General features: G+C 37.7%; 1 protein-coding gene across 3 annotated transcripts in view; it reads right to left on the bottom strand.

Moving 5' to 3' along the window:
• Positions 1-19254, bottom strand: part of DLG5 (discs large MAGUK scaffold protein 5) — a 112659-nt gene that overhangs the window by 11005 nt on the left and 82400 nt on the right. The window contains exons 15-27 of one of the 3 annotated variants that reach the window (XM_054205910.1): positions 18474-18566; positions 16541-17560; positions 13439-13577; positions 10741-10888; positions 10112-10233; positions 8941-9030; positions 7519-7687; positions 4460-4537; positions 3641-3803; positions 2561-2694; positions 1827-1991; positions 1259-1442; positions 157-305 (exon numbers count right to left, since the gene is read on the bottom strand). In XM_054205910.1, the coding sequence (XP_054061885.1) occupies positions 157-305; positions 1259-1442; positions 1827-1991; positions 2561-2694; positions 3641-3803; positions 4460-4537; positions 7519-7687; positions 8941-9030; positions 10112-10233; positions 10741-10888; positions 13439-13577; positions 16541-17560; positions 18474-18566 (2654 nt within the window). The remainder of the gene's footprint in view (positions 1-156; positions 306-1258; positions 1443-1826; positions 1992-2560; positions 2695-3640; positions 3804-4459; positions 4538-7518; positions 7688-8940; positions 9031-10111; positions 10234-10740; positions 10889-13438; positions 13578-16540; positions 17561-18473; positions 18567-19254) is intronic. The other 2 variants (XM_054205908.1, XM_054205909.1) reach the window with 2 other exon arrangements.

Genomic DNA, 19254 nt, shown 5'->3' with positions numbered 1-19254 from the left:
GCTACAGATTGTGTACTCACTGTCAGAGAACAGCTGGGATGAATTTGTAAACTTTGAACTTAAAATTGTGGTAAGACTGATGTACTATCTCTCCCATGATGGTCAGCATATTATCCTAATGGCCTTATGCTGTCATTACCGGTCACGCTCTAATACCTGATATAGAATCCATCTCCAGGAAGCTCTTTTATCTTATTAAACTCTTCTATTCTGTATTGAGTCTTTATTTTGATGTTTTCTCCTGGCTTCAGCATTTCAAGATAAGCTTCCTCAGCTGTTTTATTTCGCATATCAATGGACCCATACTGCAAAACATAACAAAACACAGAAACCCTTATGTGTGAAATTGTATCTTAATAGGCAATAGACTTAGGTGAGTTTGAAAAACAGGCAAAATGTGTTTGTTTTTCCCACTGTCAGGCTCTATATACAAGTAAGTCTTGCCACTTAACTCTAATACAGCTTGTACTTTAAGATGTCTAGCAGGAGACCGAGACATGGGGGTGGAAAACAAAATACAAAAGTGAACACAGCAGACATACACCATGAGAGAAACTCTGCACTTCTTTAAATAGTTTTTAAAGTGTAAGCTGAGAATCATAAAATTCAACTGGAAATAATTTAATATTTTTAGGAAAAGCAAGTGGTCTGACGGAAGTCAGAAACACAATTACAAAGCAAAAATCTCCATCTGGATACTAGAGGTGCAATGGGAGAATCTCAATGCTCAGCTGTATCTGAAAAGCTCATAAACACGTACGTGTTTATCACCTTAACAGTCCTGCCAAGTAGATAAATAGTCTCATTTCAGATATAGAAAGCAGAGTCAAAGACATATTGCATGGCTTTCCCTAAAGTCTCAGTAGAATTTCACAGTGATAAGATCAATATTGTTCCCTGTTTTGCAATATCTTTCATATCCTTGCCTTTCTCATATGTCCAGCAATTGGATTCAAGGGTTCCTATTCAGATGAAGAGACCAGGTGTTTGTAATTCCAAGTGGGACATACATGAGTCCTTCAAACTTGGGGGCAACTTGTGCCCTCAACAGTGGTAGTCCTCCAGGTTCATCTCTTCACGCGCTGCAGTCAGAATGAAGGTTATGCATTCTCACCATTCTTACTTGGCTTTTGTGGCAGGAACTCAAGATTCACAGAACATCTCCCATTGTGAGACAGCATGATTCTTTGTACAGCTCCCTCTTTATACCATCCTAGACATTTTGTCAGTACGCTGCAGACTTTTCTTAATAGCTTACCTCAAGTATCATGTCACCCAAGACTAGTCCATCAGGTCCTTTTGCTGGGCTATCATCATCTACATCTGAGACAAATATTCCATACAGGTTTCCACCACATATCTGAATCCCAAGATCCACTTGGGATTTTTTAACAACAACAGTTCTAGGTTCAGGGGTCCTTTTGTTTGTGTCCACAGGGCCCCTTTTGAGAGGGAGAAATAATACATGTACTTCAATTCAAAAACTTGCATTACATACAATCAACTAGACATCTGAAGAATATATATTTACATAATTATTATTCAAAATTGGTCACCTACAGATACAGTCTTCTAAGACAAACATCATGTTTCTTGCAGACCTTCTTAGCTAAACCAATCTTGTAGTAAACTTTCTTCACTCCTTGCAGACCCCGTCTTTCAAAAACATTCTGCAAACATGTACTTTTATCCTGGGGTCCATTTAACTTGCCTGCTCGTTTATTTCAACCAGACACAGCATTCACAGTAGTACACTTGTTTTTTAATACCCTTCGCATCCATCCTGACCATTTTTTTTTCCTTAAGTCAAAAATTTTACTCTTTACCTTAAGGAATTCCGGGGACTTGTAGTTGGTGTAGTTTGTTTGGATGGGGGTGTCATTGTTCCTTCATCCTGTTCACTCACAGTATCGATTACGGAATGATTGTCAGGCGTTGCAGCTCCACTGCCTTGAGGGGTGGAATGATTACTCACAGGTTCTAGGCGAGAACTAAGAGGGAAAAAAAAAAGAATAAAAGACTGGTGAGACAGTGTTTCACCAATGCCAAGTATTTTCCACGCAGACAAAGTTTTTACTTTGGCCATAAATCAAGTATAAAGTAAGGAAACAGCATGCCAAATAACATATGTTCACCATAAGTCTAAGAGAAAGATAAAGCTCAGTTTCGAAGTGTGATCATTCATCAAAATGGGATGGACAGTTTCATGAAGTCATATGCCTTCTCTAATTAGTTTTGGAAACTCCAACTGTAAAAAAAAATTTAAAAACATTTTGAACTACCAGAATCTCATAATCCTAGGAAGAGGTCATCTTAGGTTTTAGTTTAATGTATCTAAGGATTATGCCCCAATAAGAAAGAAAATACAGTAGGTGCATCAAGCATTTTACTTTGCTTTTTGACAAGCGTGTATTCACACATTACTTTTCTAAGCAATCACACTTCTTATCAGCACAAACGTGCTGCTGTTTGCAAACACATTACCTGTACAGAAGTTATCTACTAGCTAAATAACTGCATGGACCACAGAGTAGTTTTTTCAAAGTCTAGCCAGCCTTACCTTGACCGTGAATGATTGCCAAGCTGATACATATGTGGGTTATACTGAGCCAGAATAGTAATGGTGTCACACTGCTGTCCAATGATTAGTCGAGCCTGTTGCTCTGTAGCATTTCTCAAATTTATTCCATTAAACTACGGAAAAAAATGCACAAACCAGATGTCAAATTTTCAAATGGAAACTAGCAAAATCATTCTTTCAAGTTTCCTAATTAGTTTAATATCTAAGCACTGACTTATTTCCACTGGGGTAAATAGCAGGATGGAAATGCTGCTATACAAAGATTCCTAGGGTTTACTTCTTGGAAGGAATCACTGTAATTTTAAAATATTTGGTAACCTGACCATGAGTTTAAAAGTCTTTTTACTACTGAAAGACATATGTATTCTGAGCTGTGTTATGATTTGATATCACTGATTAAATACAAGTTGGTTCAGATCACCGATCTGAATAAATGCGGAATTTAAAGACAAATTCAGATCCATGATCCGTTCAAGGTCATAGAATCATAGCATCGTCTAGGCCCGTTGTAGTATCATCCACACACTGTGCAGAGGATGCTTTAACATATAGAAGCAGCTAACATTTACGAAGCAGTTCTGTACTTTACAAAACGCTCCTCCACATGTTTATCTAATACTGTAGGCAAAAATGTGACTGTAAGCTAATGTAAAGCCTACCCGAGTATTTTTTAAACCAGGTGTCTCAGGTTATGATATGGCACAGCAACAGCAGCATGAAACTCAGTAGAAGCCAGCTGCTTGAATATTTACTCAGCTTATCAGGCAGAGTATGGTGTTGGGACTATATTGTTTTAAGTACCAAAACTAGCTAGCTTAAAATTTAATTATATCGATATAAGATGCAATGCAAATCTACCATCAAAAGACATTATTTTATAATAAAGCCTGACAAAAAGTCACAACAATCCCAATTACTGGAATACTGCAACACAGAGTAACCTTTGCTACATCTCACAGCACACAAGCTTTCACAAGATACTCTTTTGGGGAAGGCAGTTATGGCTGGATTCATATGAACTGATTCATTAAGCCATAGGAATAGTAAGCAAACAATTACCTCTAGTAACTGATCACCATACTCAAGGCCAGCTTGATGGGCAATGCTCCCACCTGTTACTTTAGAGACAAATATTCCACCATTTTCTCCGCTCACAATGGAAATCCCTAGTGGCTCAGAACCCTTCTGCACTTTAACATGACGTGGCTCTTCCATGTAGGGCCTTTTAGAGGAGATAGTTAAAACTGATTTGGACAAAATTGCACTTGAACCATCACAATGTCAAAGTTACATGCAATACTTTATGTCTGTCTGAACTGTAATAATAATATAGGTTTAAACAGTTACTTTAAAAAAAATTACTCTCAACTGTCTTAAAAGCATTCCTTTAACACCATGCAATGTACAGTGGCAGAAGTAAATGACCAGGTACATGACTGCTCTAAAACATTATGGTAAATATGAATTATAAATAGTATGATGGTGAAGTTGGTAGGAAAGAAGCTTCCAGATGCATATTATATAAAAGTAATTGAACCACTGTATATAATATGTCATTTACAAACCATATTTCAGAAAGGTATGTTACAAGTATAAATGCTGGGAGTCTTTATTGCCAGTGAAAATAAACATCATAAATAATAAGGTGGTAAACCAAAGGACAGCAATGCACAAATATCAGATTTCATATTTGTATGCAGGGAAACATAAATTAGTAATGAAAATTAAGCAGTTGCAAACTCAAGCCATTAAGACAGCAGTTTGCATGGTAGCATTACAATTACCATGCAAATTCTCTTCAGGGCCATTATCCAAACATGTAAAATAGCACAAAGTGCGCAATACTGCTTGAGAAGGACAACCTTATATCAGGCCAACCTCAAACTCCTTAGTGATGAGAACCTAGGCCTAGGAGCCACAGGGATTCTCAGAAAAGACCTATTACGGAACAGATATCTGAAAGATGTAGAAGATTTGAGAAGAAGAGAACACTTAGAAAAAGACACACAGCAGTAAGACACTAGTAAGTACAACAGGAGAATGGCTTATACAAAAGCAAACCCTGATACGTTCCCTTTTCCTCCCCCCATAGTTAGGATGTCTCCACCTGTACAAACTGGGCTGGTCCATTCATGGTGTGTATAAACAAACAGAAGCCTCCGAAAAAGTGCTGCTTCATATTACTCTGAACTTAATAATGTCTACACAGCAAAAGGCATCACTAGATATTAATAGTTGAGCTCGTTGTGAATGCATCAGCTTGGGTACCAGGGATGGTGTGTTTTTTATTTTAATTGCATTTTACTACATTTGACATGCATTCATTTCAATGATTTCTTTTCTAACTTAATTATTATATAGCCATTCACTAAATTGTGCCAACTGCTTAAACGATTTTAATTGTGCTGTTCAGACAGCAGATGAGTTAACTGGACTTCACTTGCTACTACTCATGTAGGCCAGGCTGAGGAAAGGTATTTTTGGAAAGGGTAGTACTTGGGGCTGGGGGCAGAGGGAAGAGGACATCATTTCATAAATTATGCTTATTGCCACAGTCTTTGAAGGTAACTATTTGGTAGCCTTCTGCAGCAGGGGCATAATAAGTTTGCCAGCTTATTAGCACATAAATCATAAAAAACTGGCTCCTGATACGAATGCAACTCTGGAACGCAGTACTCTTATAATATCAACATTCTGCAAACTCCCAGAAAACTGCCATTTATTAACTTTTTTTTTTTTCACAACTCATTATGAGCATGTAAACCAGGATGTTACACGAAGTTTCTTAAAAACATAAAATTTATCAAGGCATACTACCTCATTAAAACCTAAAAGTTCTTTCTGAACTTCATTTATTGTGCCTTTCTGCTTTCCATCTACCACATGCATTTTAAAAGTTGTTTTATTTGTTTGTTTCTTACTGGAATAAGAAAGAATCAAACCCATACAAGTTGCACAGGATCATGTATTAGAATTTAGTAAATATAAAATGAAAGATAACTAGTAATGCATGTAGTAGAGAATCAATAATAAAGTAAACCAGAATGATAACATTAAAAAGGTGTCTTACTTGATAAGCAGAGTTATTAAAATCAAGTGAAGTGCACTCTTCTATAACATTCAGACTGCCTGCCAGAATCACTAAACACTGATTGGAAAAAAGTCTTAATTGATCGGATCTTTAAATTTTCATTTAAATTAAAATCAACAGAACAAACAGAAACATTGGTGTTTTTTTTTCATCTGTATTATTGTTATTTTTGTTTGTGGAAAGGCCAAGTGATTTACTTGTATTTCATGGAGAACCATAAGAATTATACAACCAAATAACCATTTAAAAGGCTATCTAGGCATCTCCAAACATCTTCTTAGGCTAGACTGAAATGAGCTGCTTTCCTAAATTAAGAACTGTTTGCGTTTGTTAGTTTTTTGTTTTGCTTTCAAAAAACAAAACAACAAACCTTAGAATTATATTCTTTTTAGAAAGTCAGTTCAGACTCCAGTTTATACGTATGCATAGCAAGAGTGAAGGGGCTGGAACCTGGCTGAGCTTCAGTCGTCTGATCAGCAATAACAGAAATTGTTATTTCCCAGAGATCAGAACGTGTATCTTGTGCTCAGAGATACCAAGTTATAGGGGTGTCAAAAACCCAGCTTTATCAGCTGAACATTATACGCAATTAGTCATGTGAAAGGGAAAAGAAATTCTGACTTTGAATTTGCAAGTGACAATTAGAAGAACATTTATATGAGAACACAAATTGAGTACACGTAGTACAAAAGTCACACTGAAGTAAGAAAGAATGAAAATTCACAAAAACCTCTTTACATTCCCTTTCAAAGCACACAATATACACTCGAGAGTTACTACAATAACTTAGTTACCAATTTTTTAAGCGAGAAAAAAGTTTCATATAACATTTTATGAGTAACTTTTTATTACTACCAGAAAACTTAGAATACAGAATATACTTATTACTTTATCATTCACATTTTTCATGGTCAGTTCTTTTACATAAATCAAGCAATACAAAGGGGGCTTGAAGTCCACATAAATATAATCTATTCCAACACATTATAGCTCCTTTACACTGCCAGAATGGCATTCAGCTGCCTTACTATAAATAAAAGCCTGATTCAGATTTGCATCTTACTGTTCAATGCTTGGAATTCATGCAAACTTTTTCATATAGTCAGTCTAGCCAGATCATGATAAAATGAAATCAGATGTCCGAGACTGATACCATAAGCAACATATCTTGAAAAATTCATCATGACATATAGGAAGTTGTTAAAACACAAAGCTCATGTTTTTAAGAAAGCTATCACATCAGGTTGAAATTCTGCAAGCAGCTACATGTATACTTAATGCTATTGCTAGTAGCGGTCCACGTACAGCCAAAGGGATCAGTCACAGTAGTAAAATTGCATCTGTACATATGGATAGGTTCTGGGCACAAGTTATGCCCTCAATTTTTCATGTTATCTGGCTAAATTGAATCAAGGCACAGTGGTTAGAGCACATATTCTACACAACTAAGGCACCTCATATTTAGCTATCAGATGTAACTGGGTCTTCATTTTGTATTTAGTTTTCCAGAGTACAGAACAAGCACTTGAGGTAGTTCAGCTGAAAAGGTGTATTCCAATTTAGACCACTCTTACTTGGTGTGGCCGTTACTCTAACACAGAAGAAATAAAACCCTTATGAAATACCTTGATTTTCTAAACTGAAGAATCTGCTCTTCAGTTTTTAAGAAAAAAAGCACAAAGATCTCTTACGTACTTTGTGAAGAAAATAAGAACAGATGAGATGCACCTCAGCACCTACATAGTTGTCAATTAAATTAAATGTTCACATTCCTTCAGCCCGATAACAAACGTACAAAATTTGCTCAGACACGCTTGTATTAAAAGCAATAACGTGGGGACCTTACCTATCTTTTCTACGTTCTCCAATAGACACTGGGCTAATAGAAATCCTAGGTAATGTAGAAAGGGAGTTCTGAGACTGGCTGCTGGCGAAGGAAGATGTTTCCAAGTTAAGAGGTGACTGTGGAGGAGTTATCAAGCTGGGACTGCTACATTCAGAGTGTGACAAGGAGCCTGTGGAAAACGAGCAGTTGAGTTTTAGTATCCTGCATCTGTCAATAGTCTGGACATCTACACAGACATAGGGAAGGATACCGTACACATCTGAGACAAGAAAGAGGACCAACTGTTCCCTAGCACCCTATTAACCATGTAAGGAGCTCAGGAAGACCAGGGAACTACTTTCAGACAGTGCAAACTTACTGTCCTTAATGACTGTATGCCAAATCTGTCCTCTGTAAGTGTGCATACAACTCCTGCCATTCTCAACAAGGAGAGAAGGTTACAGACAAGCTACACCATATGCATGTCTCCAAACACTTAGCAATGCAAAGTTAAAGAAAAATAATAAAAATCAGGGAAGGAGAAGTAAAATAAAAATCTAGTATGTGGGTTTATTTTCAAATTAAGTATTTCTGTATAGCCCTTTCCTTTGGGCAGGAAATAGACTATGAAACACCTGAAAACACCAAAAAAACCCCAGCATGAATTGCATAGAGACAGGAAAGCTGTGCAATTTCAAACAAGCTTAACATGACAGAGTTTATGTCTCTTCCCTGGTTGTACCCTCCCTGAGCAATTTACTGAGCCAGTGCCCTGACAGAAACATTCAGTTTGCTGCCTCTGAAAAAACTACAGAAAATAAATCTCAAATTACTAATCACAAATGAAAGCTGTCTGTAAGAATTGCATTTGCCCACTTAGGAAAACCACTGCATACAATCCATTAAGGCTACAGAACGTTTAAGCAATGATGGCAGTGAAGAGTTGCTTTTTACTGTCATCAAACTCTGAATTCTACAGCTCTCCAGCACTCCAACTGGTATGTGTATCACGTCTTTAAATATCCTCCACCAAGCAATTCTGAGTGAAGTACTAAAATATTTTCACTGCATTTTCAAAATACAATTTACAATCAGTAATACTGTAATATGCAAAATAATGTACTTAAAGAATCATCTGTTAAAACTTCTAAGACATAATTCTATAAGAAAACTACAACTGTAAAACATACAGCAATGCTTATTCTTACTTTCTTTGTGCACTTTTTCTTAGTGTGTCACGTCCTAGAGTCAAGTAACAGAAAAATCAACTTTCATTAGAAAGTTTCTTTTTTTTTTTTACCTTTCCGCAGCAAAATGCAAATTTTGTAACCTTAATGAAACTGTCATATCTAGATTTTGGTGCATCCTGATTAACAACTGCAAAGGGTTTGGACTGGTAATACCAAAAATAGTACGACTAAAATTACTTATGAAATAATTCACCTCTGTCAGAGCCCATCATGGACCTTGGATATCTTGGAGTTAAAGGGATCTTAATTCGTTCTGTTCTGTATTGCAAGTTACTCGAAGAACCTATTTTTACAACAAGAAAACATTAAAATGACAAAAGTAAAAGCAACTACATTGAACAAAAAAGTACATTTAGATTCTGCTTCTTCAATGAGCATTGAAGTGGCCTCTGAATTTATGCACAAGCCTTGACGATTACCGTCATAATATTGTGTAGATCATATTTCTAGTAAATTGTCTTGATTACACAGTCAGTATAAACAGAGCACAATGCAGCTATAGAGTATATATGCACTGTTCATTCTTGTACGAAAACCATTTTGGTTATTTTTCAATGAAACTTAATTATTTTCAATGAAACTTAACTTGAAGTCCAAGCGAGAATCTAACACCTCTGTTTACTAAGAATCCATGGGACTTTCCAAAAGGCATTTAAAATATTCTGATTACATTCTGCTTGGATGAATAGATATTTTTTTGACACCAAATGCAACTATCATGCATTTTTTGCTGTGTTTACAAAGCTACCATGCTCTATTCTGATGCAACTGCCAGTCATTGATGGAACACAGGAACACAAACATGCACAAAAAAGTTATTACATTATTTAAAATTTCAAAAATTCTAAAGTGTCAAAATGTCATTACTACAAACCATGGATTTGCTTTGGTATTACTAGAATAAGCATAAACAATCTTACATGTCGATCAAGTAAACATAAGTGTAACTTATCTTCCGACAATACAATTTACATCAGGCCATTAGTCATCCTTGAGTTTTTGTTCTGGGGGCTCTCTCCTTTTCTCTTCTCTCCACCTCACTGAACCTCAAAAATACTTTGGCTGGGCCTCCCATCTTTATAAGGGTACTTTCAAACAGTAACAGGCACGGAAAGGAGAATCATCACTCACACAGACACACACAGCATTTTAAAGAGACCGTAAAGAATGAATTAAACACAGCTACTTCCACAGAACACCTTTAGTCATAAAACCACAAAAAATGAAGCAAAGGAACACAGGGAGCCTTTAGGTTTTGCTAGCTATGACAATCCCATAACCCACGTACTTAAGGAATTCTCCATTTATCCTTTGTCTCCAATATACAGGAGTCCCACAGGAAATAAATCAGAAAAGCTAGTTACCAAGTCTTGCACTGGATGGTAAAGAATTTGAGCCATGAGATGCTCTTGTACGTGGATTTTCAGAGTAGTCATTGGAGTGTTTATGACTTAGGTCCAAACTCAGGCGACCTTGGTGCTGGGAACTACATCAAAAGAAAAGGAGAATAGGGCAACTGTTAGAACTGGGTAAAGCACCTCAGCAAACAGAAAATTGGCCAACAAAACATTTTGGTTATCCCTGAGTTACTCAATAAAATGAATACTCCTCTCCTTCCCACTTCCCAATTGTCCCATCATTTTATTAATCAAGATAAGTCAGAGGAAAAACAGCCAGAAGTGCTATAAAAAAAGGGGGAAGGCTTTATTTGTTTTGGCAAGGACAAGAAAAAAACATCAGAAATTAGTTCATTAAAAAAATTAATTTCCTTGTCAATATCAGCCAGTGGAGCAGAGGGAAATCTAATCCATCAGTTACTGAAAGACACGAAAGCAACTGGCACATCACTTCTATGCAATAATGGTTTTGAGAACCCTGGGTCAAAATAACACACAATAGCGGTGTGTTTCACTCTGCACTGTATAAACAACTACCAGAAGCAATTTCATCCTAATGAAAACAAAAATATAAAGAGATATAAATTTCAAAACACCTGGGATGCAGATGCTGATGGCATATTTGGCTGGCGACTGATGGGCAATTGCTGGTGTGAACTCTATGGCTCCAGGCAGTATAAATTGGATTTCTCATGACAGCAGTTACTGCAGGGCACGGTGCTAAGCTTCTTGGTACGGTACCTGCTTAAGATGATAAAACCACATTCTTACCAACATTATTAGCATATAAACTGCAGGTTTTAAATACTGATATAATTACGTATTATAACATTTGCATGTGTGAACATGTATCTATAAATAAAAAATATTAGCATACAGATAAATACATTATTAAGCACCACGTGACACCTTTTAAGTAGTACATGCATGTTTAAAGTCTGGATTATAATTTTGTAATGATTCAGTAATAAAGTGCATTTAGATTACCAAAAAATGAATCCATTCATGGCATGTCACTTTAATATGTACTGGTAACTAATGGATTTTCTGTTTTCAAGTATCAAACCTTTTTATACAGCAACAAAAATTCTGCATTTCTCTCTGAATAGTCATCCAACAGGAACACAAGCTTTTATTTGGTACTTGAACTGACTGCAGTTAAAATGATTCTTCTTCCTCTTCTGTTGCCTCAAAGACTCCCACTTCTAGCATGTCCTGTGGCTTTAAATTATAGTATTTCAATATTTATTTATTTATGAAACTCATTACTAAAGCTATTCTTTTAAGTATCCTCATCATTCAGTACTCAACCAATTGAGAGCAGCCCTGTGGAGAAGGACTTGGGGGTACTGCTGGATGAAAAGCTGGATGTGAGCCAGCAATGTGCACTTGCAGCCCAGAAAGGCAACCGTATGCTGGGCTGCATCAGAAGAAGGGTGGCCAGCAGGTCGAGAGGGATGATTCTGCCCCTCTACTCTGGTGAAATCCCACCCGGAGTACTGTGTCCAGCTCTGGAGTCCCCAGCACTGGAAAGACATGGACCTGTTGGAGCAAGTCCAGAGGAGGGCCACAAAAATTAACAGAGGGCTGGAGCACCTCTCCTATGAGGACACGCTGAGAGAGTTGGGGTTGCTCAGGCTGGAGAAGAAAAGGGCCCGGGGAGACCTTACAGCAGCCTTCCAGTACCTAAAGGGGGCCTACAGGAAAGATGGGGACAAAATTTTCAGTGGGGCTTACTGCAATAGGACAAGGGGTAATGGCTTTAACTAAAAGAAGGAAGATTTAGACTAGATACGAAGAAAACATTTTTTACAATGAGTGTGATGAAACCCTGGCACAGGTTGCCCAGAGAGGTGGTAGATGCCCCATCCCTGGAAATATTCAAGGTCACGTTGGACGGGGCTCTGAGCAACCTGATCTAGTTGAAGATGTCCCTGCTCATTGTAGGGGGGTTGGACTAGATGACCTTCAAAGGTCCCTTCCAACCCAAACCTATTCTACGATTCGACCAAAGTCTATTTGACCAATTTCCTCTTAAATGAGTTGGTAGCACAGAATACAATAGCAAAAACTTGTTCACATTTCAAGAGATAAAATCATATTGTTGAATGTAGGTTTGACTTGATTGGGTTATTATGCAAAGGTGTCATGATAGGATAAAGCTTTCAGTTAGGAATAATACCTTTCTCTCTCTTTTAATGATAGTAGAAGAAGTATTAAAAGAGGGAGAAAAGAGTAAAAGAAGTCAAAGAAAAGCAAAAGCTTCTTTGATCTGAGCTACTCTTGAGCACGTCTTTACATTTTGAAAATTGATTGGGACAACAGGGTTGCAAGCTGTTTGTTGTTTCAGATACACAAGTCATTACATCTTTCAGGGTCTCCAGTAAGAAGAAAATGTTCCGTAATTTCTAGAACATGCAGGAGTTTGGGGCTTTCCAAAGAATTGAGGGTAAACTCATAAAAGCCAACACTGTCTTAATTTGAAAATCAAGTTTCATATGCAGCTGCTACACTAAAGACTGAACAATCCATCTGGGAACAAGTTTACCAGGTCTAAGTAAATGCTTCTTGACCAGTTAAAAGCAACTAGCGTACAGTAACCTAATTAGCTCCTGAAGCATCCCATTTAGTCTGTGCTGATTTAAAAGCCACTAACATGAACCTCAATACCAACACCTGTTTGATCAACTGAGACAACACACCAACCCTTTTCTGTTTTACCTGATTATACTGATTTCTCTGTGAGGTGCTTGTGAGTCCCCTCTTCAGCAGCTTAGTATCTCAAACACACTGGCATCTAATCTTTAATTTAGATTAAGATCACAACTAGCTTGGGCACTCAACTTGAGATACTCCAAGTATTTGATTTCCAACAGGCAAAACTTTCTGAAGATCAGATGTTTTTCCTTGGAATTATTTCTGAAGTTAAGCATCAAAAGCTTGGGACACCTCCATTTACTGTTTGCTATCAAAAATACTGGAAATCTTCCTTGTCTCCCTAATGTATAGGCTACATCTTGTTCACCACTTATGTATTCAAAACTCCTCTGCACAGAAACTGGTGAAACACAAATCCTTCAGCCAGGAGTTGCTCGGTTTCCTTAATGGTTCTTAAACAGGTTTTACTTCTTCACAGCCCAAAAGCTGAGCAGCCCATGTTCAGATTCCAACAGACCATGGAAATATGTTTTGTGAGTCATGTTTGTTCTGCACTTATCACAATCAATCCCAATACTGTCCAATACGGACAAATTCCTTGGGGCATTCCTACAAAGTAGGAGTTCTGTCACTCACCTGCTGACATGCTGCCAGCGTATAAGGCGGCAGGCACAAAGCCATCGCTGTGCCTAGCAGACCGTTTTGGTGAATACGGTGCCCATTCCTGTAGCTCTGCAGACAGATGCTCCTCACTAGCTGGAGCATACTTCTGCACCTACAAAAACATAGAAATTTAATTACAGGAAGTTGGAGACCCAGAAGAAAAAAAAATGAGAGACAAATTTTGTAGGCAGTAAGCAACTTCAAACTTTCTAGTATCTATTCCAGAACGTGCTCGCCACCACAGTGCTTGTTACACCTTTATCTTTCAATGATGGTATTCACTTCTACCCTTTCCTTCCTCCATCTTGCTCCGTTATTTCTTTTTATCATTTTGTAATCTTTTTAGGCCAATGTTTGCAACTTAACTGGTATGTTTTCCTTCACAATAAAACACCCAGCATTTAGTTATGTTTCTCCTTTTAAATACTGCTTTCCCAGGACATTTCAACTGTTATGTCAGCCACTACTGCAAGCGTTTCCTAAAGAAGACCTGACTAACAAGACAGAAAACGTTTTATGCCTGTATTTTCAGATATGTGTGGAGCAACCTCTCTTCAACAGAGCAATTCAGATTTTGGAACCATCACAACTTCTGTTCTGTACATACTGAGTAGACACCCGTGAGTTAAGAAACACAAGAATAGCTCAGTTACCGACAGTGATTCTAGAGAGCTACAAGTTCAGGGCTCAGCATGCGGAGTTTACACACCTGAAATGTACCACACAAAACGTGACACAGAAGTATGTAATAAGTGAAAAAAAGTTACTGGAAAGGTTGAAAAGGTACTTACAGTTTTTATGACAGCAGTATTTTAATTAAACGAGCTGTTACTGCGAGCACAAAGACTATAAAATGCAGAGGTTCCTTCTTAGAACCAACACTTGATCACGACCACAGGTGTATTAGTAATTGCACCACCTACTCAGGGATGAAAGTTCTCTTAAATTTATCAACTTATCAAAGTACACAAACTTAACTGTGTAAATACACAATTAAGGAAATCGATACCACCCAATATGGCTATGAATTCAACTACACTGCATATTGTATATACATATTTTTGATATTATAAACACTGCTTCAGCAATGAATACATGCAGACTGGACACTACGGTTACACAACCTGATGTAGTTGTAGTGCACAAAGAGTTCCACCACAGAGAAATTTTCAGAGTGAATGGTGTCCGCTCTTTGAAGCGGAACATCACTTCTGCTCTCTAGTCAACAACAACTTTAGAGTTACCAGTTTCTGTGAGGGTGGGGGAGAAATTAAGGAAGATAAAAAAAAATAATATAATAGTCACAGAACTTTGTCCTAATTTCAGCCTAGGAACGTAAATTAACTACTACATCAAATAACCTTAAAACCAATAAATTATGACTTTATAGTTCTTTTATACAGTTTTCTTCTTCGCTTCAAACCAATACCAATATGATATCTGCCATAATCACTTGCGCAATATGTAGAAACAACTGTAATACGCCTTTATCAATCCTTTCTGGTCTTTTAAACAGTGAATGCCAAAACCACGCCCTCTGTTCCAGCTAACAAATTTCTTATGTGTAAATCCCCACCTACATGTGTCCTTGTCACAGTTGGAAACTCTTCACTTACTATAGGAATATTACTACAGTCATAACCAGGACAACATAATCTGCTCGTGACGATGCACTATAATGTAGCATGGGAGTATCAGTGCTAATGGACCAACTTGATATCCTGTGTAAAGCAAACACCCCGTATCCAAATGTGTTCAATAGATTGATTTTGTTTTGTTGTTATATACATGCCAAAAACTGACATTAGAATATGCCTGCCTTTGCTTCTTGTGGTGCAATTTTTGATGAAAAACCATAACCTTTCTCTTAGCCATACTGCTCTTCAGACCTGTTCAGAATAAGTCGTCTGATTTCAGATACAAAATTAAACCCTTATGCTTTTCTGTTATTGATAAGGCAGAATTTGATGGACACTTTTATAAAAAAGGCTTAAAGCTCTCTGTAACTACTTTTTCCCAATACAATGGAAGAAGCCAAAAAAAGACAAACAAAATTGCCAGTTGTTCTCTTATACCAGCATTTTTGCAGAACATGGCTTCAAACCTTCCACTACTTCCAATTCAGCTCTGCTATCTCTATTGCTTCTAAAGCTCCATGAAGAGTGTGGGATTATCCAGGCATAAACAAGTACAGGCAAAGAATATGATATTCTAAGGCATTATGATGTGATTATATACAAGCAAAAATAACACTTTTTGAAACTCCAGATTTTAGTTGGGGAAAAAAAATAAACCGGTATCTGCCACCGGAGGCAGTGGACCTGAAACTACACGATTGCTTATGCCACTTTATATAACGTACTCATCTAAGTAGGTTCGTCTTCCTAGACCACATAAAATGTTTTTTCCACCTACTCTGTTAAAACATGACCCACAATCTCCACAGAGGGCTTGTTTATTCTAACAAATTATATCCTCAGTTTGAACTGTATTATTAAACCACATTCTCATAAACAGTCTGTCTTTACAGTGTAATGTCCCTAACAGCCTACGAATTTCAGATTAGATTTACAAAATTATTTAGACACATAGAAAGACTTAGAAAAAACAACACTGCGAATGGTATACCTTTTTCCATTAAGTTGTGCAGTAAGCTGGGCAACCAATCTTATTTCTGGAAAACTTAGGAGGCCCTATTTTCAGCTTTTCTAAAACTGTTTCTTTGCATTTTTATTTATTTATTTTTAATTTTTTTCAGGTTGCCAAAAACATACAGGAAAGAGCCCTGATCTTCCATCAAGCAGCATTAAAACCCAAGATATGCCTACTAAGCCAAAGCCTATCATTCCGTTTGGTGGCCCCCACTGCCTGTTAAAAACTGCAACTCCATGAATTGGTTTTGAATTTTGTTACACCGCAAAGTGACAACCGAGTCTGGGGTAGTTTGTCAGGGGACCTGGATTCTGAGAACAGGCTATGCTTCTCCTGTTACGGTATGTAACTGGGGACCCAAAACCGCACTGAAAATAGACTTCAAGGTTTCTAGTTTTGTGCTTCAATATATGAAGTTTCTACCTGAAGCGCAGGATTAGGAATGGGCATAGGGGTCATTTTATGCCTCAGTGCAGGAGCCGATTTTGGCCTTGGTCTTTTAATTTCTGGCTCTTCAACTCTTTGAAAGCCAATGTCATCTTCACAGGATTTCCTTGAAGAGAGATGAGTGCAGTCAATACCCTCCTCCCGATAATAATGCCCAGTGTTCCTGCTGCGCCCCTTGAGAGTAGCAGAGTCCTGTTTAAGTGCCAAGGAAACTGGAGCTTGGGCAGTGGCTGGGCTGGTGGGTGGTGATCCAGTTGTTACCGTAGACTCTGATGCAGAGCTTGCCTGCTGTTTATGTTTAAACTTGATAGAGTCACTTCTCTTAGGAGGAGTTGGAGGGGTTGAAGCCACTTCAGCTTTTGATGGCTGAGGTGAATGGCCTGTCACCTGATTAGGGGAAAGGTACTCCAGCTTGGGAGGCGTTGGTGGTCTTTTGAAAGTATCAGGATCAAAGATAGATTTCCTTTGTTTTGGCTTTTTGTACACAGAGAACTTTTCTGTTTCTGTTGCTGAGATATTAACCATGACTTTTGGCCAGGTACCACCGCTATGCTTAGTTCCATGTCCTTTGTCGAACGCAGTCTCAACCATCATGCAGTCAGCTCCTGCAGGCTCATAAGGCAGCCTCCGGTTGTCCAAGTCAACAGCTCCAAAGCCTCGGTCCCCATATGTCTCTGGGCTGAATGAGCTGAGACTGTGTTCCGAATTACTGTGGCAACTGTGCACTGTGTTCCTATGAGAGTCTACTCGCAATGTGTTATTCGGGAAAGGTTTATGATCACAAAATGAACCGCTACCCTGATCACTCTGGTCCTTCTTGCCATCCATGATGTCTGGATTGAAAATGTCAGTCTGTGTTGAGCTGTTGAGTTTCAGATTTCTTTTATTTTGGGTTTGTATCTCTGATGCATGAACCCTACAGTTTGAAATTTTTTCTGAGTCCTTCAGATTTTCAAATATATTTTGACCGCTCCAAGATGAACTCTGAGGAAAAATCTAAAACAAAACAAAAAAAACCCAAACAAGTTATGGCCTTATTATTATGGCTGACTTCTGTTTAGTATGAGGCATATTCTAGCCTCCTTGTTTACCTATACCTGAATATACACTGACACATGCATAGATATGGTTGGGAAAGGTTTAATAAAGTCTTGCAGATGCAAAGCACAGAACATCATATAAAATGAAGTCAGAAAATTTTTTTGAAACATTTTCAGAGCAATTCCACATCGTGGCAGAAGCACCATACTGACATTGAAGGGACCTGCATTCTACTTTTACCTCTGTTAAGTGATGCTATTAAGTCATCTTTCATTGCCCATTTTCCCTTGAACATTTTATCTTTTTACTTTCTTAAAACCTCAAGCTCTCTGGAGCTGAAATTATCACTCTCAAAGCCCGTGTGACAGGCCCACGATAACGGGATTCTAACCTCAATAAGCAAAACAGAATAATATTTTTATGGCAATACGCCTGAAAAAGAAAGCCTTGTACTTAATTCTCATGATAGCCAGAGTTCAGTTTTCTGCAAAACTCCCTCCTGACTAAAAGCAAACCTTTCTGTAGTCAGGCGGGAGTTTATCTTTCATGTGCAGAACTGCTGAAGCTCTGAAGCAGAAACCAAGAAGAAAGAAGCAATTGTGCTGGAAGTCATTTCATGTGACCAGCAAACAAATGGGAAAGAAGTAAGAACAATAAATAAGTTTCATTTCCTACCAGATGCCACAATAGCCTTACTTTAGAAATAACTGTTGAGTGTACAACAGTGAAATGCATCCAGATAGTCTTATTTTTAACAGAGACTTTCCCATGATGATATATTCATTTTTTCATGTACTCTTCCCTGAACAACTGAAATAAATCTGTAACAGTTCAAGAAAATTCTGCAAATTTAGTTTCTCCTACTCACCTTCATCAGTGACAGGGTAAGGGAATCCCTACAGTTTCGTAGCAAAGCTTCACATTCAGTAAGCGACTTATTATCTAGTGCAATGCCATTGATCTAAACACAAAAAAAAAACCAAAACAGACATCTGTAAATCAAAGGTAGCACGTGGGGAGCATCCTAAGGTAGCACCTCTGGCATCTCTGACAGGGAAAACACTAGTTTTTTATGTATCCGTGACTGAAGTCTGGTTGACCTTGTCCTGTGTCTTTTTCCATTCTCCACTAAAAACACAAGCTGCTTAACTACAATTTTGCTATTCCTACTGGAAACACAGTGTAACAACACTTGTTTCACTACATTAGCCTCCCTCTATGCATTTGTACACGGACAGTAATGACCTTCCGCTTCGCAGGGGCTCATAAATCAGACAGGTTGTTTAAGGCTGCAAATGCACACAGGGAAAAACTTCCCCTCCAAAAGGATGACATCTGTGATATCATAATTTAAAAGACAAGAAACCTTTCATCTAGCCAAGGGATGTCTTTTTGGAACTGACCTTTCCTATTCAGTATAAAAAAAAAATCACAAGTATCATTATCAAAAAGCCAAGTGTGAAGAGTAAGTTGGTGCCTGTGTCAAAAATTCTCATATGAACTAAGCGTAGCAAACAACCTGCACATTATATAAATCACTCAGCCTACAAACACATTAATTTATAATAAATATACAAAAAGGGTATAATATAGCAAAAGTAAAAAAAATAATTGGAAAGTTTGGGATCTTAAAGAGTAACATTCAATGA

Source organism: Rissa tridactyla, chromosome 6 (genome assembly GCF_028500815.1).
Source record: "Rissa tridactyla isolate bRisTri1 chromosome 6, bRisTri1.patW.cur.20221130, whole genome shotgun sequence".
Lineage (NCBI taxonomy): Eukaryota > Metazoa > Chordata > Aves > Charadriiformes > Laridae > Rissa > Rissa tridactyla.
This window is presented reverse-complemented; position numbering and strand designations above follow the sequence as displayed.